We start from the raw sequence: 26,732 nt of genomic DNA, 5'->3' as shown, positions 1-26,732 counted from the left end.
GGAGATAAGTTATTAAATATATATATTAATGGCCATTTCCTAGAGAGGATCAAGGATTTTCTTGAGAATGCGAAGAGCATCAATTTTCAATTTTCATTAGAAAATTGTAATCAAGTAACAGGAATATTCACAATAATTCACGCATGAACGCACACAAAAAATGTGACGAAATACTGATTACAGAAAACGATAAAAAGAATAGATTTTAATTCTTTATTGAACCATAGTCGTTACAATATTTCAAATTTTTTTTCCTCTCCATTTTTGCATATTTTACATATTTCGATGAAAATTCTCGAGCATAGCTCGGTCATAAAAACCAAATGCGACATATCTCCCGCGCCGCTGTATATTTTAGGAACAATTTTCGCGAAAATAGGGTCGCTTCTTCAGAAAGGACGGTACACACACACACACACACACAGCAGATATTTCTACATTTTCATGGAATAAGGTCGGGGGCCCGCTCGTATCTCCCTCGCATTTCACGTTTTGCATCTTTCATACCCTTAAATCGAGCACGGTCGAACGTGCTCCGGAGAGCGGGATTAATTATCCTGTTGCGAAATGCTGCCTGTGGGGATACCGTCAACCACCTTCTCTCTCTCTTTCCCTGTTCTTTATTCGCAGATCGCTAAATCCATAGGAATAGATGCAAGAGCCGAGAGCGGACTCGGCTCTCTCTCAAAGTCGGCACACGCGAACTTCCGCAAAATAGGTACGACAAAACTTGACTCGATTCAGCGCTCGACTTGAGTTCAATCCAATTATCTGTCGAGAACGACCATCATAATAACGTCGATCCTTCTGAATTAACGTGCGTTTTATATTAATATAGATATGATTTTATATGATTATTCGATTCCGGTTAATATATTAATATATTTGTAAGTATATATATAGATACAATTGATTTAAATAATTTCTTTTCATAATCCATATATTTTTTAGAAGAAATTTTAAATCACTAATTTTAATGTTTGATAAAAATAAAAAAATATGGATTAAATTCATGATTTATGATTCATGATTCATGATTCATGATTATTCATGAATTGCGATAAATTTATTAGTACTTATTTTAAGCTTAAGTTTTGATTACTTTAAACTTTCCATCAACAATTAATGTTTAATGTTTATAAATTATAATATGATTTATAATTTATAATTATACTTGTAATTCTAAATTATATAATTTACAATATATTATATTATACATATACAATATATATTATATACTCTCTATATTATAAACATTATATATTACATTATAATTATAAATCTATAAATTACTATTTTATCTTAGGTAACTTATGATTATATATTGCATTTTATGCAAAAATACATATATATTTTACGAAATAGTGACTGTTTTTCACGTTTTCCTCAAGTTTCTCTCGGGAGAATTGTGGCAAATTTGCTTGGCATGGCTAAGCCGTTTAGAAAAAGACGAGTATATATTTTTTAATTATTCGCGAAAGAACGGGTCGCTTTCACTGCACAAGTGCAATTAGATGGGTGGTTAACGCGCCTTTGAAAAGTTCATTGCGCTATACCGTATACTGCCGACGGCGTTTCTTTTGCTTTTGCGCTACATCAAGCGAGTAATAAAACTGGCAATCAATTTAGCCCTTGCGCGATCTATTTTCTAAGAGAGTAATATTTTTCGGAGCTTGAAGAAAGCCTTGAGAAGAGAAGAAATTTTTAATTAGTTTGAACGTAGAATAGGCCGATAATTATATCAATTTCCTTTGATCATTTCTTATTCCTTAGCATAAATTCGATTAAACGCTTTCTCCACTTATCTGTCTTTATCATAAATCTGCTTCCTTTGAAATCGAGTTTACTTGAGAAAACAGATTTAGACTGACGGGATTGATCTAATTGTCTCTGAACCTTATAAAATATAATTCTCCACGAAAATCTAAATTCTCCACAATTTGATCAAATAAATTGAAGCTCATTGATTTTTAACTAATATTTTTATTACGTTAAGAAACTATTATAAAATATTTGGCTATATGTATATGCAATAAAAGTAATTAAAAATTTGTTAAAATTGTCCGCGCTAAAAAACTGCTGAAGTTTGGTTGAAAGAAGGAAAGAAGCCATTTGATGAAAACTCCAGATATATATATCTTTCCCGAATGAGAAAAAACTGGGATACCAAAGAGATAAACTAAGCATTGCCGCGCTGTCCTTTTTTCTCCTCGCTTAAAAGCCTGTCGAGTTTCCTCGTTTTGCATTTTTTAATTAGTTACGAAGAACGCGGCTCGTTTTCTCGTCGACGCGAACGTCGGAATTAGCCGGTAACGCGACTTTAAAAAGTTTACGTCCGCGAGAGCAAGTGGAAACGGCGGAAGCGTTTCTCTTTACGGTTCGCGGGCGGTGTGTATACGCTTGCTTTTGTTACGCTCGCATAATCAAGGGTAGTGCAGGGACGCCGCCGCGCCGCTTCTCTTGGAGAGACGCTATTGTAGGAATGCCGAGTACACCGCATCGATGTTCCCTTATCTCGTTGCATACTACGAACGCGAACAATGTCTCGACGATCGATTTCGTATACGGAATTCTGTTTACAGATAGACTCATCTATATAATGGATAGACCATCAAAATATATCTCACGCAATTATAATTTCCTTAAGTTTATATTGGAATATTTATAAATTATTTATTCAATCAATTTAGGAATAATGTTTTAAAACATTGTTATACGTTTGCAAATATATATATTCATATGTCAACGATCGGAAAATATTTCAATGGAAATATTCTCTCTCAAAGCTCAAACGTTTTTTATGTTCAATTAACAAAGACTTGGGAGAGCTGACAAGATCAACTGTACTTTACCCGTCGTCGTCACACCAGCTATCTCGTAAATGAAGTTTAATGGAAAATAGGATTTTCTCCAATAACTCTCGTGTCTCGTAAATGAAATTGAGACGTAGGATGACTCATTGAGATTCATCGTGCTTGAAGATCGATCTATATATTTGCATACACACGAAAATGACAGAGTTCTCTCTCGTCGGATGTATTTTGTACGCATATAGAGTGGGCCAAATGTGTGGGCTTCGCCGCACGCCAAAGTCAGAGCTTATGGCGGCCTCTTACGCGCGACCAAAAGCTGCCTATTATTCTTTCTTGTATAATAACCTCGTAAAGTGGAGAAACTGCGAAAAGCTAAAATTAAGGTCTGACGAATAACAACGGTGGCACTCCGCGTGGCAAATCAAGGGTGCAGCCTCCGTCGTATCGAATTTACCTCTCGCGGAGGAGAAACAGAGAGAAAGAGAGAAAACAGGTTGATTTCACCCTTATAGTTGCCATTTACTTTGCGTCCCGCTTTGTCATACCGTCCCGTTGAAATTACACCGCTTAAAAACATCACTAAGCTGCGCTCTTTGTCACGCGGAAGCTATATCTTTTTCACCTAGCATGTGATATGAAAAATAAAAAGAAGAGAGGGTTACAGTAAAAATTAAATGGAAGCCAAAGAAATATTTATTGATCGATAGTTAGCTTCACTATCAAAATGCCTTTTTATATATCGTTTTCATATCGTGATACAAATCGCTGTATTCTTCCAATTATTTATGTGCTTCACATCGATTTCAAACAGCGGCAGGAATAAGCAGTTTACTTGGGTTAACAATTACGTGCTTGCTTATTTTCTAAATTAATGAAGGCACAAAAGCCGCGAATACGGCGAGCAATGGCCGGCACGACATATTAATTGCAAAACGCGAAGTTTTACAATTAAAAGTTTCTCGGCTGCAAAGCGTGCACTATATATTACGCCCGAATAATTTATGCGCAGAAAATCCGGTTCGATCCCCGCGGATATGCGCGGGCCTCAAGTTTACGAGGTGGAAAAAGCCATGAATATTTTACGCCCGTATACGGTAAAATGGCGCTACCGTATATTCAAATGAATTGGCCGTTCCTTTGAGATTATTCGCGGACGATTGGCTCCACCGCTAATGTTTTGTGTTTCTATCCATCGCGGTATCCAATGTTTGCTGCAAAAATCCAACCGAGACTATTTCCCTTTCGGTTAAATTTATTTCTGTCTCATTTTATTATTTATAATTAACTGCTGTTTTGCTGCTATTATTGTATATGGCACAACAATGTTACTTGATTAGAAATTAACAATGCAAAATTACGAAGTGTCCTCTGGTCTAGGAACGTAAAAGGTTGGGATCGTTCCTTTCCGCAAATGTGATTTGTCGCGTTAGCCAATCCGAACCCACGAGGATCCGTCTTGATGTCTTATTTCCACAGGTATAATATATCGACGGGTCTGTATAAGCATGGATATATATATGCTTTTACGCGCACAGCGGAGCTCGGCTGCGCGTGTAATCGGCAGAAAAATTGCGTATTTCGCTATCGGAGCAAGCGTGATACGTAAATATGCAAACGGGATTACAGCCTCCGTGCGCGCGTGGTTGTTTTATGAAGTGGAAAAACCAATGAATGCCTTATCGTGAGAAATACCGCTGCACCAGTTCGGACGAATCTGGGCGAGCGCGAAGTTGAAAGACTTTCATCTAAGAAATAGATGCGTATATGCGACTCACGTTTAAGCTCTCTTCCTTCGTATTATATTTTAATATTAATTTTTTAATTAATCCTTATAAAGCCTTATTACCTTTACAAATAATTTTTTCGTGTCATTTATATTATATAATGTAACCTATTTACAATTATATTATATTATTTATTAATATTACATTACATGATACATTTAATTTAATCTTCTTTATATTTTTTACTTATAATCTATTTATAAGTTATGTGGGAACACTTTACTATATATTTTATTAATTTTACACTGTCATAATTATTAAATTTAATTATTATCATATTCTTAAGTTTTGACACGCTGCATATTTAAATTTGTAATAGCTCTCATCTTAATTTTTATCTTTTCTTACATTTTTGTTAATTTAACTCATAATTACGAGAGAGAGAAACATTTTGCCCCTTCGCAATTTACGGAGTACGCGTGAGGCGCGCGAGTCATTTTCGCTAGTAGATAAATAAAATGCGACATTCGCACCACCATCACTTTTTTCGAGTAAAGTGCGGCTTACTGCTGCGCGGCAATTAGATGTATCTCACAGGGTTCATCTCCTGTTTCACCGGAAATAAAGATCCCGAATTTATTGAGCTCCGTACTAGAAGCGACGCGGTTCGTAGCTTCGAAAGCTTTATGTCGATCCTGAGAACCCCCATTCGCGTTTCGATTGGGCATCAGAACATTGCTGCGCGCACAAATGGAAAACCGCGAAGAAAAATTCACAAATTCTAACTTTGATATTTTCCGAAAAGAAAGTCGACTTTGTGAAGAATCTACTTCATGGATTGTCTTTCTGTCGACAAAAAAAGATTCGAAAGATTTTTTACTTTTGGTTATTGTATAAATTGCATTGATAGATATTACTGGCAAATAATTAATATTATAATTGGAATTTTTAGATACAATAAATTCTCTCTCTCTCTTTATAATGTATAGAATAGATCAGATAAAAATAAATGAATATTCGCAATTTTGGGCAGAAGCCATAAGCGGCAATATTGTTGAATGCGTTATACAATTTCTTCCTCTTTTTTTTGTCCATCTTTCTATCACTGTCTATCTCTGTAAAAGGAAAATCCCTTCGGAACACACACCGGTTTGGGCTGTATTTTGCCCACACGAGGTAAAGATTTCTCCTTCTGACAGACAGTTATACCGCATTTAAATTGTTCGTAGCACAAAGTTTGTAAATCAAATCAATTTGAAAATTTGGACTGCGTCAGTGGCAGTTCTTGCATTTGAATAAACTCGCTGTCCGATATGATTACCCGTTTAAAAATGGCTTTTCCTGAATGACATCTTTTTTTCAAAAGATTAAAAACAACGTATATATTTCGAGAACACAGCTCTTGGATAATTTCTGCGAATATAGACATATCCACCGTAATAACAATTATATAAATATCTAAAAATAATCGATTTTGAATTCGAAGAATCTATCGTATACGGGATAAAATGCGAGATATATGGATGCTGCTCTACATATTTCTGCCTACACATAAAAATCTGTTCAACAAAGATTCTCTTTTTCGTGATGAATTACTGTAAATAATCCTATTAAGAGACGAAATATTCGACGCGAACGCAGGCCAATTTTCGTCGACCCTGCAATTTCATTGATTGCACAACCGCCGCGCCGCGCCGTATTATTTACGCTTGGACGTTTGTATGCGATTACTATGCGGTTTGTTACTCGCGCCAGCGAGCATCTTGAAATATAGTTGATCGCTTTCATAAAATGGTGCGAATGCTTCCGCTTTTATTTATCGAGACAGATGTTTCGATGCATATATACTGTTATAGAGCAATTGCTTACATCTGAAAGAGCACTAAACTCGATAAAGAAGAGCTGATATTAAAGACAGGTGCAAATTGTGTGCAAGATGTTTGATGATATTTTTTATTGGAAAGACTAAAACATATTTTCTTTTCTTTAGGGAATTTTACTGTTTGATTTTTAATATATATCAAATGTAACTAAATGAGAATAATAAAACATTAAATAATTTTATGTACCTTACCGTATAGTTTTAAAATATCTTGATAGGTATGTCATATATTGATATCGATTTAAAATTTACTTAAAGCAACAATATCTGAAATTATATAGCTAAAACAGCATCATCATGATCTATACTCTCTTTGGCAGTAGGTACATATACTACTTTGTTGTCTATTTTTACCTCTAAACTGAAATATTGAAATAGCTTTCAACGATAGTGTTTTTATTTTTAAATATCCGTATTCAATTGTGATATCGGAATTTTCTGCAAGACATATCACGCATATGTTTCTTTTGTATCTGATGAGACTTCATGGATCGGAGAAGTCACACCCCGGAGGAACGAACAGCCTGACGTTCGGGTTGCTCGTCAATAAATTCACATTCACCAAGCTTTATGGCGGTGGCGACGGAATTCAGTTGCGATTTTACGTAGAGAACGCTCGACGTGCATGTAACGAGGATGGAAAGAAATATCCCGGCAAACGTCGCGTGTCGCGGATCGGAGAAACGAATGAAAGCGCGTAGCTCGGATGGGAAAGCCGTATTCAATAGAATCCTATGGCGAATCGTCGTCGCAAAACGCGCGCGCGCGATGGAGAACCGCTCGTTCGTCCGCGTTCATTGCTGCAACCGCGGTGTCCGCCGCGTTATATAGTTTTTCCTTTTCATTTTTCCGCCTTCGCACAGCGCGCGATATATCTGATTCGCGATATCTGTGCAGCGCCCGATATTACGAGCGAAATCACCGGATACTTTTTTTTTTATAGACAGCGTGCAACGACGGGAAACATTTAATCCCGATAATCCTCACGCGAGATGCGCTCGTACCAAAGAAAAAAAAAACATACATAATCTGTAGAAGGACATTTTTAAAGAATATTTTTATGCAAATATCGTTCTTCTTTCGCGAAGTCAGACGTGGGAAAAATTATATATTTTTAATTTATTTAATAAAAATGTTAGGGCGACGCGCGTGGCTCATTATGAAAGTGATCGACTGCGGTAGTCACTGGATCCCAAGCGATAAAATCTTTCTTCTTATATTTCAAAGACCAAAACAGTTTTTGAAAACAAAGACACGTACGTCATTTTTAATTTTTTAATCAATTAAAGTTATTTTTTAAGGATTCGATCTCGTTCGGGAGATAAATTAGATCAACGTGTTAGTTAAAAGATACGTCGAGCGCAAAATTGTGGTGTCTTCCATCTAATATTATTGGACATCTTAAATCGTATCCCGTTTTAATTTTAACTTTTTTGGAAAAGACCAAGTTGGAAAAAATCTACGTACATAGACGCGCATAGAAAAACGCGGTCTTCCTCGCCGGTAAAATTGCGTTTGCGAGCGGATCCGCAAGAGAACTCACGGCGGGACATATATAGTGGGAGGGAAGGGAGCATCAATTCCGTTCCTATCATTCTGCAGCGGTATCTATTGAACGTGGAGGAGGAAAATCTCGTTGGCGCACAAGAAGCCCGAAGAACGAAGTCTCTCCTTTCGGTTAACCTTCGCGTATACGTACCGGGCGAATCAGACCGGACGCGCGGACGTATAAGGGAGATATAAAGTCGAAACGGGGCACGGTCGTCGCGCGGTTGTCCCGCGCGCTGAATAGCCATGCGCCGACCAAGACTTTGTAACTGCCAATTCGCGGCTGCACCGCGACCTCTCATCAGCGTCTACGAACTATTTAAAAAGATTTTGAGTGCAATGAGATTAAAGCGCGCGCGAATAAATTTGCCGTGCGGAAAAATTGGACTCCTAAACTCGGCACTTACCGAGTACACGCACGTTCTTCCGATTTTTCGACTGGTTAATTTCTCTCAGTGCGGTCCACGCTTCGCGGTCGTTATAGTAATCGCTGAAAAACTCTGAGTAATTGGCCCAATTTCGTGCAGTTCGCGTCCGAAGCGAGGAAAGCAGCCAGCAAATTGCTTCCGCGAGAGAGAGAGAGAGAGAGAGAGAGAGAGACGACTTGCTGCGAGTAAAAATTTCCCCGTCCAGGACGATAAAATAGGTCGCGAGATCCTTCTATTTCGAGCCGCGGAAGCTGGCACATCTCCGCGGATATTCTCCGCGCGAATCTTTACGCGCTCGTCGACGAGGCGCTTTTACGTCGAGGCGCTCGTGAAACTCACGTTAATTACCACACAGTCGTAACTTTGTCAATGTTACGGCCCGCAAATAGAAGCTTGTATACGGGATATCAAAGAGGGAGAGGGTGAGTTTGAACGCCCGCGCCGAGTCAAATTTAATTGTCACAAATGATGGCACTGCGTTTCCGTTAGCGTCGCACGCGGAATAGCTTTCACGTATAACGCCCTGTCAACGCGGCCGTTGAAATATTAAAATATACTCGTCGATCGAACGCCGAAGTCGATTCTTCTTATTCCGTCGAAGGGAACGTACAAGGAATATATTCAAGTCACGGTAAAATTCATCGTGTCGTCGTTTGAATTCTACCATGTCAACGACAAAGATAACGGCTGTTCCTCTCCGAGAGAATGGGATAATAGGAATAATAGATTGTGATGTGAAAGCATATATATTTTAATAAAATTTGCACGACACATTAGCATGTAGCTTGCATACACAAATCGGGAATAATATAATATTTTTAAAATACATTTTATGTAATATATAAAAAAATAGATTCTTTTATATTTTATTATATTTAATATTAAAAATATTGTATTTTATATATATATAACTTGCAATCTATATTAATGTGAAACTACATCTAATGCAAAAATTATATGAAGATTATAAAGTGCATTGTAAATAATATATTCGGTCTTTTCTTTACTATAACATGATATATTTTTGGCGAATGAAGGTAATTCTTTTACAGCGAAAAATTCGTAGAAGAAAAATCGCTATCATAATTTTCAATATAAAATCTCTTGATATTTGTATCTTCGTACGACGTGATCGTTCATAATCACGATGTCACGTCGAGATGCATTTTCACGACATTTATCGCGGAAGTGCATCGCTCGGAGCTGCCGCACCTTTATTGCGAAATCAAGCGAGGCTCTTATTCTTTGGGCGTTAGGAGGTTGCTAAAGATGGATGGTCGGCGATACGAAAGGAAAAAAACATTGCGCAGGAAGTGCTCATTGACAAATTGATACAAATGGGGCCGGCGACGATCGCATTTCTCGTGCTTTCTGTGTCTTCCCACGTGCCTCGCGATTTGCGGAAACGCCTACTTCTTATATTTATTCGACGACCGACGACGATTGTGAGTGCATCTCCCACTAAGTGTTTCAAGAGTATTATGGCCTCTATTGGCTCTATTTTATTATTCGCACATCAGTTCTTTGAAAATGATTTAATATTAGAAATTATGCGTTTTTTATAAATAAATTTGTGCCACTGAATTTACTTCGAATGCATCTTATTGTAGCGCATCAGAAATCAAAAGACTTTAAAGACTTTAAAAAATTACCTAAATATACTTATTTAAAGTTAAATAAAAGAATTTTGATTAAAATTGTTCTAAAATTCGACAAATCTTTTAATTGAGAAGGAAAACCTTCTTAAAACGCTCTGTACGAAGTGACTGATAGCCTTGATCGAATTATGCGATTTATACTTTTATTTCTCGACGGTCGATCTGCGTGTCAGAATGAAATGGTCGGGCGCGTATTGCCGTGCCGCGGAGACACGATAACTTTTGACATGTCGTATAGTAAAACCGCTAAACATTCCTAAAAGAACATGTTCGTCGGGGAGTTGCTCGCGGGACCGCGCCGAGTTTTCTTTTCTCGATCGAGACGTCGCGTCGCGTCGCGTCACGAGTGGTAACGAGTTTTCGTCCGCTTTTACAAAATTGTTCTGCGGGCAAAGTTTCGCGCCCGACAATAACGGCGTACCGAGACTCGCCCGCGCGAACTTTCAGACTTCCCACCAAGTGTGCAATAGCGCGCGGACAACTATTGATACCGTTTCGTGAAACTTACAGCGCGGATGAATCGCGGTGATAAATAAGCGCGGTTTCGCGAATTTTTTTCGATTAAACTTTTGCACTGTGGAGAATCAAGTGCAATTGTCTTGAACAGAGAAACGAGAGAGATGATGTTTGAAAGAGAATCATTTGTTTTGATATAAATGCATGCGGCATACACATAAGTATATTGTATTATCTTAAAAAAGCTGTAATATTATTTTAGAAATAAGACGGTCGACATCCATGGACTTCTTTCGAAAGAAACAATTTCCTGTAAAATTGAAAAATTTTTTTATCACGACAAATCAAGAGCTGTTCTTTATATTTTCTTTTGCTTTGTATAATATTCATAATTTTTGTCGAAGGATACGATCAATCTCCATCAACTTTTTTCAAGGCAAATAATTTTTTGCAATTTTTTAAAACTTTTATTCTTCATTTTTTATTTTTTATCGTAAAATCATACAAAAAAGAAAACGTGCACTCTTTATTTTACTTTATAATTTTAACTTCCGTCGCAAATGATATAACTGATTTCCATTAACTTTCTCCAAGTTTGTGCTGTTAACTTTTAAACATTTCTTGCTTCATCGAGTTAAATTTTACAGAATAACGCACCGATGCTTTTGCATCGTAATTTTGGTGAGTGGGTTGGAGTTTGACAAATTTCGGAATGAGGAGAATCGCACAACGATGTATACATATACACAACAATCTATGTATATATACTCGAATATCCGTTATTGCGATACTCGCGTGGCCATTCCTGTCCCGAAGTAGACAGACAACGAGGCTCGCTTATGTGTTGTTGCACGAACCCGGGCTAATGTTACATTGGTCATTCCGTCTACCATGGCATTTATCACCGTCGAGTTCGTATCTGCAAAGAGCATTCCCAAATTTTTGCTCCCTCGTGCTATTATCCCGAAAACCCTCGTGTTGTTTCTACCCATAAATTTAACGCAACAAATTTAACATTTAAATTTCACTTCCAAGTTGATCTTCAGGACTAATTCTTTTTTCATGAAATTCGCACAGCGAAATATTTCACAAGAAGCTTCACGCTGATTTGAACTGAAGGGCGTTTTTACTCCGCGATATGCGATCGATTTTCGCGAAATAGGATTTTGTTCGCCCGTCGATTCTCCGTCTCAATATCTCGCCTGACATTAACTTTCAGAGCTATGCGAGGAATGGGCGCTGGCGAACAGCCGCGAGTGCGTGGAGGGTGGCGGTTCAACGAGCACAACGCACGGGGAGGAATCTGAGGATGCGTCTGAGGCGAGGTTCACCCTCAAATATTTGGGCAGCACCCTCGTCGAAACGCCTTCGAGCGAGGAAGCCACGGCGGAAGCTATTAAGACCGTTATCACCATGGTGCGTATTATTTCGAGCATTTTTCATAATTTACATTGCACCCTAGACTTATCCTGAAAAAGCGTTTCCAGCTTTGCAATTTTCTTTATGATCAAATTGTGTTCCAAATTTTTTAAATCTGAATTATATTTTTTTTTCTATTACTCTATTGATTTATTGTTGTTATTATATTTTACGCTACATCTAAAAAAAATTAGATATTAATACGAAAGTAATTGAATCACGTCAAATTTGCAAATTCTGTTATATATGACTTGTACATTTATAATTAAAGTACAATTTTTTAAAGTTTTTCTTTCTAATTTAATCTTTACTTAAAAAAGCACTGTCCCAGAAAAGTGTAATAAATTTACAACTTACAGTATAGTAGTACAAAATACTAAAATAAATATGAAAAACCATATGTTTAAAAATATTTTTAATCTTTTATATGCAACTTATGTAAAACATATTTACGTTGCATTTATACAGCGAATAAATACGATATTTTACGCAGAATTATTTTCAATTATTATCAAATTTAGCGAAAGATAAAGAGAGGAGAGAGAGAGAGAGAGAGAGAGAGAGAGAAAGAGAGAGAACGCGTTTGCCGCTTGCGCTGGAGATTGCCACTATATTATTTATCGTTGGAATTGTATTGCACCGTGTAATTTACTTCCAACCATTTTCCGACGCGGCCGCCGTGAAGAGAATTTAATTGAAATTGCAAGGTACTAATTTCTCGCGCATAGCCGCGGGTCCGTTAATAGAGCTAATGAAAATGAAGCGTGATTACTTTGCGCCATGTTTATTCGCTACTTTGTCTCTGTCGCGCGGTTGACGGCATTCTAATTATTCTTTTTTACTTTCTTTTTCTTCCGTTGTTTTACGCCATCCGGATTTTATTGATCGGCAATCAGGATTTTGTCGAAAGTCGGATCATGTGTTTTGCAATCGTGCTCGCCGGTGTTCAGGAATTGCAGGAGATAAAAAATCCACGAAAAGCAGCGAGGATGCGCGGTAAAAAGCGGCATTAATGAGAAATGGCTTATTTGAGCCAACTTCCACTCGTCCGCTAATTACTTTTGACTTCGTACGTGAAATATTGCGAGCATGGCTGATATTGCTTCCGATGGAACTAGTATTGCTTTTTTCATACGCGAAAATATCATCGAATTCGTAATTTTTGGCGTTTTATCAGGCATGGATGTTGATTGAGAAAAAAAATTACTCTAACAAACAATTAATTTTTATACAGTAGAATTTTTTATACTTTGAATACGGTACATGTTCAGGCACCTCAGTAATTAATAGAAGATCGATATTCAATATTTCTCAGACATACTCCGATTAGATTGGCAATAAAGTACTATGGCGAAAACTATTTAAAAAAAATGATTTTATTGCGATGGTTGGAAAAAAAGTCATATTCAGAAGTTGTAAGTTCCATCAGTTTCTCAATTTGGTTTAGCAGGCGAAATCCTTGTTGAATAGCGTAATCGACAGAGGATAACGAATTTACGCAATTTAGCAGCGATCCGAGGAACATGATTAATTAATAACGAAACTTCGTCCGCATCTCATATAATTCCAATTTCGAAGCGATTACAACTCGTACCGCGAGATTACACGGACAGAATTGCAGAAAGCGGTAATGTATGTATTTCGGCAATTTCCTCCTATGATGCAGTTATTAATGAAGGGATTCAGTGTGTTGTGTGTTGTCAACATACGTTGGAAACGCGTACGCGAGAATTTCGTTCATTCCACAATAATATAAATTTACACAGTGTTTATTTGTACACTCGATAAAAATAAAAGCTATACAATGTCTACATTATATGTTCAGCATAAAGGTATAGCTTACACGGAATATTCATAATATATAGATATATATATCTGTAATTTCTGAAATTATATAATGCGTAATATACATACATATATTTTTCTAATATCCACGACAAACTTGGAGGAATCTCTTACGATTTGTAATTATGTCTTCTTCGCTACGGAGATCATTTATATTAAGAATTTCAAAAACGCGCGTAACTGTAAATCCGAAACTGCAATGAAAAATACGGATCTATATGTATCTTGCGGTCGCCGGGTTTAAACACCCGGTTTAATATTGCATTAAGCTGCTCTCGTTCAAACGCTTTTGCTACAACGCAAACAGATCAAATAGCTACGAGTTTTTGCGAACTATCTCGATTTGGATTGATTCGAAAGTTTTCCGACGCGCGCAATCGTATTCCGCGTCGGGCAGCTATATATACCCGATCGAAGTCTGCATTGCACCTCTGTCTTTGCGCTAATTGTCCCACCGGGTTTGTCTGCTTCAATTGATCTTCCCTCGCCGTCTTTTGTACCTGCGTAATTGCGTCCATTATTGTTAGTTCCTCCTCGCAGCGTCGCATTCATTTGCCGGATTGGATGGGCACCCTTTCCGTCTCTATGGCCGTCTCTTTGTCTCACGTTGAAACAATAAATTCTGTTGCTTATACTTACATCTCATCTGCTAGAGAAACTTAATTGATGCGATAATCTCTGTCATGCAATTTATATAATTTTACAATGTTTTTAAATGTACTGCAAACGTCAATTTACTTTTGAACGCACTTCAAGTGTTACCGTAGTTTTATCCGACTGTTATTCAGAGAAGAGTTTTCATTTTCGTAATTTTGAGATAATTTGTTCTAAGTCACTAATTAAGTTGTTTCTGTTGCGAAGCGGGAGTTGTTCGCGCGTCTAACAGCATGATCTTATACCATGTCACCAACTCCAATTCTTACTCGCAAGTTCTCACTGATAATGCTATTTAGTGTTTGCGAGCAAGAAGCTACTGGTACAAGACACCCTAAATTACTGCATATATACGTATAATCCGGACTAATAGGTAATAATAAGTCATTGTGCTAAAAATATAAGTTGCTACTTTCGTCAAGTATAGAAATAGATAATCTCGAATTAGGACTCCGTGAGATTATAAGTTAAAAAAGAAGCCGCGAAGAGAGTTGAGAGCTGGGTTAAAAAAAATAATTTTCAGGTCAATTCTCGAGTCTCGTCTTGAAACAAAATGATAAAGTGAGCTCGGATATTTAATTTATCGAAGAAGCGGAAGAAATATCTGCTCGGATATCCGGTTTTTTAGCAACAAATCACTGTCAAATGCATGGCTGAATAAGCACGTTTTCGTTGCAGATTAAGCGCGTAAAAAATTTTCATTTATCAAAAAATAAATGAAGAGGAGACCTGAGTGGATTCGGGTCTTGTTATCGTCGCTGTGAGGCTTCTCTTTTTTCACGAAAGAATCGTTAATCCGTGGAACTTGTGGAACTTCACATGCAATTGTTTCAACGAATTTTACTCGAAACAACGTGAATATCAACCCTTATTTCGCTTCTGCTTGTTATTTAAACAAAAAAAGAGAGCAAAAAGAATTTAATTAAAAGCTCGATTATCCCGCGGAATAATTTTACAAGCATTAACATTGCTACTATCATTATTAAATCTGGATATATAAATATGGAATTTAATTCATAACAAAGTTTGCTTTTGCATTGTACATACAAATTAGCCTTTTGTGTTTGATCATTTTAATGTCGGATATGAAATTTTAAATTAAAAGAATGAATTAGCTTCCAGATAAATATTTTCCGTCATCGAACAATAATGTTAATTTGAGATCAATATAGATTGATATTCTTATCAAATTCGTTTTCTTCGCGTAGCGAGAAACTCGTGTTGGTTGTAATATTTCTCCCGCGTCCACAGTTCTTTTTACGCGAGATAAACACGTTGCAGTTTAAGTCGAATTAAATTTCTAAAATCTATTTATGTCATTCTCTTTGCATATTTTGTTAACAGTGACATTACCGAGCGCAATTGATACGTGTTATCCTAAAATCTATGTCACAGTGTATATAATCAGATTGCGAAAACATTGAGCATATCCTTCCACAATAACGCATTTGCGACAGAGAGATGCAGAATATCTGCTCGAGAATCACCGGATTAGGGAACGTTCCGGAATCTCTCGTGCGACGTTCGCGATTAAGGCGGCGGGAATCTCCATGCGCGAGTTAAATCGTTAAATGGACCGCTTAATCCGCACGAAGACCCGTAATTGCGTTGCAATGGAGCGACGCGAGAGAGAACTCACAATTTAGCGACGAGATATTTGATTTCCGAAAAAGGTAATCGAGCTGTTGCTTCACTTCACTCGGGTTTACACCGCAGGTTTACTCCCGGGCGCATCTCGAACTACTCCATCAGGTAAGTGTTTATACTTCAGTATAAACACTCACCACCTTCTGCTTGAGCAAACGGCGAAATTGTTGTCGACGCAATGGAAACAAAATTAATAGAAATTCGCCGTTCGGTCGGATAATCTATTAAATGATTCTCTTGAGATTGAGTTTCTACATATATAGTTGGAAAAAAGGATGTACTGCCAGCCGCAAATATCAGAAAACGAATAAAAAAAATATTGCTTTAATAAAAAGTTATAATCAAAAGTAAATACTTTAATTAACAAATTTTTTAGAATAATAAGTATACATATACATATTGCTTATAGTATAACAAGCAGATTTCTCTCTCTGCATCCTCTATAGATATACACATCAAATCTTAAAGACAAAAATTATTACATAACTCTAAAATAGACTCAAGAGTAGAAATTGATAATAGTGTTTATGTAATGAAAAATTAAATTATAAAGCGATGAAAAATAGAACAAATTATATTTTACGATTAAGTATTTTTTTTCGTTAAATTTTACACGTTTAATGCTTAAATGTTTGATGGCATAGAGAGAGCTGCAAAATGAAGACTTGATATTATTTCGTTTTTATAAAACATATATATAGAGAGATGTATGTAATATCTCTTACTTTATATTTTATTATTATTACATTATAGAGCCTTATAACAAAAATGACATTTGGAAGAATAACAAAAATACTCTTATTAAATTAAATTCTTTCATTACTGGGATAAATGCTCTGGTGCATTTGGCTCACTGCATTTTTCATTTTGTCTATTTTAATTATTACAGGCGAAAGCAAGCGGAAAAAAATTGCAAAGGGTCTCTTTGGCTGTGAGCTTGAGAGGAATTAGAATGACGGACTTGGCCACCGAAGAGGATCAGCTCCAGGTGTCAATATACAGGTAGGAGCATTAGATTAACAATTAAATTACAGATTAATGTTAAATACAATTAACAATTTACTTTGTCATCAATTTAAAAATCTGTATATGCTACATTAAATTAAATTTAAACACAAAAACTTTCTAGAGCATTATGTGAAAAATAATATTAAAAATTATAATATAATAGAAAAAAGAAGAATACAACGTGTATTTCACCAGGGAAAATGTTTTTTTTTCTGAGCGAAACGCGATAATGAATAATTGTTTTTCGAGAAACACGCGCCAGCTCGCTCGATTAAAATTTTGATCGCACCGTGTGAAACTCGCCGCGATTTGCTGTATATGTATTTTGCCGATCTGACGGCGAATTATATTTGTTGTACGTACGCCTGAAAGTGCATTAACAATCTCACGTAATGACGACGCGATACGGTGGTGGTGCAGCGAGCGCGATTTCGATATTCGTTACGGGAAATTACAAGCGCGACTATTTCCGATCCACGAAGCTTCTTTCTCTGTCTCTCTAATGCTATCGCTCGATTGCAGCGATTGCGCGTTGTTTTCAATTTTATATTAATGGCTGAGAGAAATAATGCACAAAATGCTCAAACAGTATTTTTCAATCGATTTCATATCGAAAAGAATATTGTTTTAATATTAGAATTGGATATACGTTTCAAGTACACATTTTGTTGAAATTAAATTAAAAGTTATAAATGTTTTAATTATAACTCTTATTGTTTTGCAAGTAAAACAATGAGAGATATTTCGCATTCTGTTAAATATATAATATATATTTATTTTTATGCATATTATTTATTTTATTTATCTTTATACAGTATTTTTTTACATTAGTAGATTTATATTTTTTATAAGAAGTAAATAGGTCTAAAGAAGTTGAAGCATAGTTCCACAAAGGTTATATTACTTAGGATATAATCTCTGCTACATCACATTAAAAATTATCAGTGCAGAGTATAAATGCGATTTTAACTATCCATTAGCTCGGTCTGGGAGATCAGCATGCTCTTTCCTTTCGCCTTTCAAAAAAAATTCAATTCATATTTATGTTCAGTAAAACGCAAAATTAATTGATTGACGAAACTACGGGGCGAATAGACATAAAGAATTAATTACTCGGCTGGATCGATCTTACATAGAGAATGTGTTAAGATTTCATACGAGGGGGATAGTCGAAAGTTTCCGGAATTATTTAAAAAAATATATTTAAAATATACTTAGAAGCCTCTTATAAAACTTTAATTGATCTTTTTCAAGTGCTTCTCATGTGTGACTTAAAGCAAACTATTCCAGTGCCTTTCCTACTTTAGGAAACTGTCTAAATTCTGGAGTTCCGTTGTTAAGTGCTGCCACAGCGATTCTCGTTGAACCTCATCGTCAATGTCAGCAAAACTCCCTTAAGTTGCTACTTAATCGTGAGAATAAAAAAAGTCACAAGTCTCACAATATGGTAGATAGGACACAGTTACCATTTTATTTTCAGCTAAAAACTGCTGAATATGCTCAAGGCTACGTGGGCAGGGGCATTGTCATGACGCAGGAACCAATCAGCACTTTTCAACTTTTCTTCCACTCTCCCTCGCTCCTTGTGACTTTTTTTATTCTCACGAATGAAGCAAGAACTTAAAAAGGGAAGCGTTTTGCTGACATTGACGAGGTTCAACGAGAGTCGTTGGCAACCCTTAACAGCAAGTTAAATGTCTTCTTCCGGAAGAAAAATTTAGACAGTGTTTCAAGTAGGAGAGGTGCTGTGATTGTTGTATTAAGTCACAAAGGGGAGTAAAGTTTCGGTTCGAAGGGGATTAAAGTTTCAGACCTGCAAGTATAATACTCTTTAAACACTTTAAATATTTTTTCAAAAATAATTCCGGAAACTTTTGGCTACCCTCTCGTACAATGGAGTGAGAAATAATTGCAGCGGCAGAAAGATATGCGGTAAAAAATTCGAGAGAATACATATCGCGTTCTGGAAAAGAGTCTCGCCAAATTTCCGCGTGGCACAAACAGACGAACGGACGACTGAAATGAACTTTTCTCGCGATAATGATCCCGCGTACTCGTTAGACCGGCCGGCGAAATACTAAGCGACGGTTTTCCATTGTTACGCCGTGAAAGCCCACCGGTGGTTAGCTTTGTTTTTCTGGTACATAATACGCTCGGAGGTGCGCTAAAGTGGCGAACGAGAAATTTCATGGGACGCATAGAAAAAAAAAGAACGATGATGGCGAGCGCGGCGAAGGTTGACGTGCCGGTTATAAATTCTCTTAATCTCGCCGCTCGGCGCCGTTAATGGCGAGTTAATTAACCGGCGTGCAAAGACGCGGCTGAATAAAATTAAGCCGCGGGATTAAGAGTGTTAAAGAGCATTATTTCGGGACCGATGGTGTTATCGGCTCTATATAGCCCGCAATGGCGTAACTTGAAAACTCTGCAATACTAAAAGAGAAGAAAAAAGGAGAGATAAAAGGAGAGGTGGATAACTGTGGAAAAAAAAGAAATGAACGAGGAAGAAGAAAGAAAAAAAATGGAAAAAGAAAAGGGAAAGAAATTAAAAAGAGAAGAGTGCGAAGAAACAGAAATCATAATAATTATTTTTTTTTTTTAATTTTGGAATTACTTTATATTATATGTATATGTATTGAGTTATCTTATTTGCTGTATTTGCATCACTACTATCGCCAGTTTGTATAGTATTACATGTAGTACCTGTCTTTCGCTATGTATAATATTCAACGTTTTGAAATTCATACGATTGTATTATGTTACATATATTTATGTTACTATTTAATTATAACTTAATTTGATCATAAATTGATTATGAATATTTATTAAAATAAACCGAGCTTGGTATCTGAAATAAGCTGAAAATTTCACCTTGATAAAGAGCTCATAAAAGCCTTGTTGTATCCGTTTTTTTGTAACCGCCGGCAGTGCATTTCGCTTATGCCCCCCTTTGCATATTACTCTCATTTCCCTCGGGGAATTTAGGATTCGCCTAAGTGCCCTCCAGCAAATTTTCGACTATTATACGCGGCGAGCGAATACCGTCGTGCGACATAAACGGAAGCGGCTGCCGCTGCGAGCGATGGGCGTGGATTTGCATATCGCATAGTTGCGTCGCGCCGGATATGCGTACAGACTCGCGCGGAAGATCTGAAGTTATCAACATCGTAAAAAAGCAGCATTATTAAAGCGCGTGAAGCTAATGTGATAAATATACATAATATTTTTTCTGATGGCAACGTAACGATCAATTTCTTATCGATATTAGAAAAGATATTTTTTTCTTTCTTAAGATAGAGAGAGAGAGAAACGATAAATTAATTTAAAAAAAGAAAATATAATTTTAGTAATACTAATTTTTGTTTCGTTATTTTTTCATTTCAGAATTTCGTATTGCTCGGCGGATGCGACGCACGATCACGTGTTCGCGTTCATCGCGACGAATCTCAACGAGACGATGGAGTGCCACGCGTTTCTCTGCCCGAAGAGAAAAATGGCGCAGACAGTGACGCTGACTGTAGCGCAGGCCTTCAACACGGCTTATCAGGCGTGGCAGTTGTCACAGTCCGATCCTAGGATCCATCACGCGCAGGATAAGAGCCCTCCCTCGACAGATGACAGGATCGGTGAGGAAATTTTTCGCGGTATTATAGTATATCTTTCCCGAGCATCTCGTCGTGTCTCAAAACAAGAGAAATTCCTAACCGTTAAAATATACGAAAACCATCGAGAAGTTGGAGAAAATCGATGGAACATAGAAAACAAACGATCTTGTCAATTTATAAATAAGCTCTCTATTTGTGTGGAATTTCGCGACACGAATTATATATATAGATCGTCTAGATTGAGCTTTACAACATAGAGTTATAATAAAATTTCCAATCCTTACAGTCAAAAGGTCAACTGCTAGCGGAGCAGTTTGCACTGTTTCCAGCGTAATTATAAATTTAGAAAAAGTTAAAATTTTCAAAGACTAACAGGTAATTAGATAGAGGATAGAGAATAGAGAATTTACACAACATCAGGATTTTCAAAGGAATTATGTAGATTACGCGATTATTAATATATAGGAAGAGTTGAGATTTTCAAAGAGTCGCGCGAGTTATGCGAGAGATTGTGGGAAAATTAAATACCTCGTGTCGTTACGTAAAATCGCAGTAATTAGAAATGCAGCTGGCTCTCGTTTCTGCACTTCAGAAAGCTTGCCACTTGCTTTAATCTCGGGTGAATTCGGGCAAGTGCGGTATAAAGAGGCGGCTGCCGCGTTGATCGTAAAGAGCAGTGTCTATATGGGCGTTGCACTTAAACCGCTGAGAGTACGGATATTGCGGGATGCCTCCTGGCACCGGCCAAGAGAATCAGGAAATTGTGCGTTAATATCCGGATGGCACACACATTGCATCGTGTCGTAACACGCGCACATGCCAATAAATGCCAGCAGATAATATTGCAGCTTCTGTCTTCGACATCTCGAATCCAATCGTTTGCTGCTTTTTATCACTTGTATTACAGCCGAATAAGACAATATTCGTGTCGAAATTCAGGTAGAATTCTATTTATAATTGATCTGAGTACATATAAGACGTGTATACAATATAATATATGAAAATATTACACAAACATGGAAATATATAGTATAAAACAGGATAGGATATATAAAGATAGTAAGTATAGGATAAAATTATAAATAGAATTCTAAATTCTTGAAATCTATATAATAAAGCTAATTATAGGTCGCGTTAGAATTAAGCTTCTAAAGTGGGCTTAACTCTAATTCGTATATAGTTTCTATATTTATTTAATATTACGTTTCTTTTATTTTCATTCAATTAAAGTTTCCTTATTTTTATTCAATATTTTTCATTGGTGTGTTGCCGATTTCTTATCGTCCCTAAAATATTAAAGTTTGTACCAAAAAGGTAGACCCGTTAGATCGAGCGGATATTTTTATAATTGATGGATTTGATTCTCAATTTATATCGCGAAACTGGTTTATTAATTTTTAAATCGCCGTTTTTGAGGTTTTTATTTTATGGATATATTGCATAGAAATGTTTCGCTTCTGCATATTGCATCGAATATTTGAATGCAGAGCTTCAGGGAAATTCGCGTTTTGTTTTGAAAATAAATATTTGTCTTATATTACTTGGTAAAATTAAATTGATATTTTCAATCTTTTTTACCGCGATATTCTATGAAAAATAAGATTTTAATATTCTTTACACGTATATAGGATGCTTCAGAATTATCATATCAATTTTGAATTTGTTTGCTTTTCTACCTTTTCCATTCGGAAACCACTTTTCTCAAAATACGAATTTTAATACGATTTGTACAATTTTGGGAACAATTACAAATTATAAATAATTCAATAAGTAGGTTTCTGACGAACTAAAATTTCTGCAAATAGACACACAAACTGCAAATAGATAATAACTATATTTTACTTAACATTTCTGTGTTTATTTGCAAATCTATTTTTCTATTGAAAATCACCATATTTATCCACAAATGGCAGATACATTTCCCGTTACATTTCCGTTTAGTATATCATCTAATTATTCTGTATTTTTAATTACAGATAATGATGAGAAGAAGAGCGCCAGCGAGACAAAGACTACTAATGGCAAGATTAATGAGCAAAATAAGCAGAATGGCCAACAGCGGCGTAACGACAGCCAGAAAAATCTTTTAATTGATTTGTCAAACGATCCCAAACCGGCGGGAAATTCATGGGTGAGTGATGAAACGTTGAGTTTCTCTTTGACGCGTCGTCGTCGTCGTCGTCGTCATCGTCGTCGTTGATCAGCAAAAACCGACCGATCAGCAAAGCTATACTATAATCCCACGGCGCGTTTGATCCCTTCCCAGTTTACTACATCTCGTCGATAGGTACTCTACATCGCGTTACTATGTGTACACGCCATTGATCTGCATCGCGTCAGAGGATATGAGAGACTGCAAAAAGAGAACATTTGAAGCGAAATTAAAATTCGAAATGGCAAAGTAATTTTGTCTAGTCTTTTTGAGAAGGATAACTTCAAACACACGTTTCATATTTTTATTTCGGAAATCTGAGCGCGTCAAAAAAATTTTGTTTGCCATCCCTCAAGTTAATTGGCACGGGAGTTTTTAGTATATATATATATATATTTATATATTTTATACTATATATATTTTATCAATTATAATTAATTAAAATATTTGTAATTTTGGTTACACACGTTTTTTAAAATTCTTAGAGTAAAAATAATATATAGTAATATATACTTATCTTTTATTATTTATTTCCATTTTTTATGTTACAAAAAGATTAAAAAATTCCAGGAAATAATTTTATATTTTAAAAACAATCTAAAAAGAAATAACAATCAAATTTACTTTTAATTTATATAATTTTCTAATAATCAAATACATAGAGGAAAAGGTAAAAATTTGTCGAGTAACGTGAGCCGTTCGCTTCTTTTCAGGTATGCTTCGAAGAGGATTCGGACATGAAGAAGAGCCAGAAGAAGAGTGCGGGGAGTAACAATAGTATTCCTATGACAACGCTTAGGCACCACGCGGCATCCACTCCGGCGCATCACGTGGTGCCTCGACCGAGCGCCGGTTTCAAGGTGCAAAACGCCTGGGGCGAATCCAGGTCGGTCGACCTGATGTGTTCGTAGCAGGCAGGATAGCCGGCGGCCGACAGTTTCAGGGACGTGCCGTTGATAACGGGCCTCTGGAAACACCTCTCGGACAACGGTCAATCTAAAAAGACCAACGGCAATCATTAGAATCCTCGCCGAACTGTTCCAGCAGCTTCCGATCGCGAGTTTAAAACTTCGAAAAGGGGACGATCTTCGCCGATTATTCATATTTTTATCGAACGCTGAAGTGAGACAGCGTGGATGCCGCAGCGGTGTCTATTTTTGTGTGTGATCTTCTTAATGAGACTACATTATAAGTCCGATGGGGTTTCTTATATTCGTTGGAGGGACGTGGAAATGCGGATGATTCTTATCAATGTATACCGATGACAATGACAATGATGGTTTCTTTTTAAAGAGGATTAACCCGCACCAGAGAGATCGCGGTAATCGGGGTGGGATCAATTTCTAATGGATTTTGTATAATACGTATAATATACATATACCTGGGCCCGTATTCCGTTCCTGCCTACCGACAACTGTCGGTTCGATAAGTGTCGTTGCGCAGGTTTTTCATATCGTGTAAAAGCTGCGCAACGACACCGACAATTGTCGGTAAGCGGATTTTAGCGGAACAGAATACGGCCCCTGTGTCAATTACTTTACATACATATCGCACAAACATTACTAAACAAGAATGTGAGTGTCAAGACATTCACTTTTTTATCGTTTTTAATGGTATTAACTCTGGAAATTAGACTAAAATTAGTGTCGTACAATTCACGTTTCTAGAGAGTCCATTGATGAAGGTCAATTTTCGATTCAAGGTTCATCGGAGAATTGAAAGTCTCGATGTGACGACCAGATAGGTGTTTTATCAAACAAACCAAATTTTTCTGATATTAACTGAACATAATTCATTTCATTCAATCCCGATGTCTAGTGAGGAAAACAAGTATACGCGCCTGTAGCTGATATTTTTTATAAATCATTTTATTTTATTTTTATATTTAATTTGTATACGTGTTACACTATAAATCTTTTATATACATTTTTTCTCGAATATTTGCGGAATAATATTGATTTTTGCATCAAGATCTTCAATTGTACAATGAGCCGAAATTATACAATTTTAGCGAGTGAAAAATCTCGCGAGCATATACCGAGCCTTGTGCTAAATATATGTCCCGTCCAAATCGGAAAATATTGCTGCCATATTTTAATCCCGTATATGAATCGAATGTTTTACATATATATGTACACGTGTATCTACGCGATGCAGTGAGCGACTAAATTGTTTTAGAGCAATTTTCGAGTGAATTCCGGTAACATAAAATGCGTATTCCAGAGTTAATACGCGTCTGTTATTTCCGTTGAAAACGTACGATAATAAAAAAAAAAATTGGAAAAAAAAAAAAAACGCCAGGTTTCGTAGATCGATTCCCTCTTATGGTGCTGGATAGAGATGATCCCTAATCGTTGATAGTCGAGCACTTGATTGAATAGCTGGACTATTTCTTAGTTTAATTCGTTGAAGTTTCTTGCAAAAAAAAAAAAGAATCGCGTTTGACGTAAATGATTAAATAAATATCGAGAAGGCCGCGTTATATTCTTCATACGATATTGGGTGTAATTTGCAATTAGCTCATATGTTTACGTGACAATTTTATATTCCCGAAAAGAATTTTTATATTCCGAAGGGATCATTTGCCAAACGGGCTTCGTTGCGCTGATGAAGATTTCATTGATAATATCAGCGGCGAGCGATTGCCGTCAAAATACCGCAATATTACGTATTACGCAATATTAAATATTAATGTGTTGATGTATACGTTATGAATAAATACGTGCGCGTAATAACTAATAGGGCGCAATGATACCGCTAATAATCGAGGAGCGTTAACTATATTGATATTTAATTTATCGATTGTTAAATCGTAAATATATTGTATTCTGGTTTTAGCTATATCGTATCTGTGCGTAATTATCGCGATGACGTCTTATTGGACAACGTTAAGGTCTCCGTTTCTGCGCGATGCGATTATGGATTCGATTATATTCTTGTGAATAAGTAAGTTGCAGAGGGCTCCGATTTCGATTTCGAAAAAGATATAACGGGTGTAATACATTATATGATAACTTACTGTCTATTATAGTCAATGTTATATTGTCGAAGAGAGCAGCGTTTTTAGATTATCGGATGAAATTATATCGATTCTAAGGTAGATACTCCGGTGGTTTTGTAGAGATTTTGTAGGTTTGCAGAATTTAATCACGAGACGATGAAACAATCGGAATGCTCATTCTTTCATTTTCATACCTTTTTGACCTTCGAAATGAGAGAAAGTTTTCATTACTTTTTCAATAATAAAGGAAAGTGAATTTATAAAAAAATATTTTGCTTACTTTTACGTGAAAATTTAAAAGTTTTTATAATATGGAATATTAAAATGCACAGTCTTTTATGTGCATATGATGTAATGTGTTAAAAGCTCAAGATTTTTTTACAAGATTATTCATTAGTAATTAAATTCATTTATAATTAAAAAGTTAGATGCCTGAGTTTTATTAAGACATACTGGTCAAAAAGGAATTCATCACGTATGGACCGATGGCGATATAAATCTCAGACCGGACGTCCAAATATGTGCGCTGATAAATAATCATCTCGAAGTGACGGTAACTTTACATAGCTGCACACTAATCGCACATTGTGCATCGTATTACCACGGGAACGTTATATACATTTTTGCGCTAAATGTTCGTAGTCCGTAAGCAGCACGAATCAAATATACGTATGTATATCTGACATGTGTGCGTCTCATGACAATTTATCCCTGCACAGAAAAAAGAAATCTTCCCCTTTCGCGATCCTTAAAACAAATCCGGATGTCGATGGTACTTTGCGTTTAATTAATCCCAATACTGATTTTATTATATAATCGTAAAAAATTATATTGATAGGCTTTACTTTATCGACGACTATCGTCGCAAACTAAATAAATAGAAATCATCGGA

General features: G+C 36.3%; 1 protein-coding gene across 2 annotated transcripts in view; it reads left to right on the top strand.

The window, feature by feature from the left end:
* The window catches only part of LOC143903781 (uncharacterized), a 65,930-nt gene extending 39,407 nt beyond the window's left edge, over nucleotides 1–26,523 (top strand). For both annotated transcript variants that reach the window (XM_077417698.1, XM_077417697.1), the window contains exons 2-6: nucleotides 11,729–11,925; nucleotides 16,964–17,076; nucleotides 20,467–20,708; nucleotides 22,664–22,818; nucleotides 23,553–26,523. In XM_077417698.1, coding sequence (XP_077273824.1) covers nucleotides 11,729–11,925; nucleotides 16,964–17,076; nucleotides 20,467–20,708; nucleotides 22,664–22,818; nucleotides 23,553–23,750 — 905 coding nt within the window. In that variant the 3' untranslated portion in view covers nucleotides 23,751–26,523. The remainder of the gene's footprint in view (nucleotides 1–11,728; nucleotides 11,926–16,963; nucleotides 17,077–20,466; nucleotides 20,709–22,663; nucleotides 22,819–23,552) is intronic.
* The last annotated feature ends 209 nt before the right edge of the window (nucleotides 26,524–26,732 follow it).

Source organism: Temnothorax americanus, unplaced genomic scaffold (genome assembly GCF_048541705.1).
Source record: "Temnothorax americanus isolate GAGA-0224 unplaced genomic scaffold, ASM4854170v1 Scaffold5, whole genome shotgun sequence".
NCBI classification, from domain to species: domain Eukaryota; kingdom Metazoa; phylum Arthropoda; class Insecta; order Hymenoptera; family Formicidae; genus Temnothorax; species Temnothorax americanus.
Note: the sequence above shows the minus strand (reverse complement) of the source record. Positions and strands in the feature narration are given on the sequence as shown.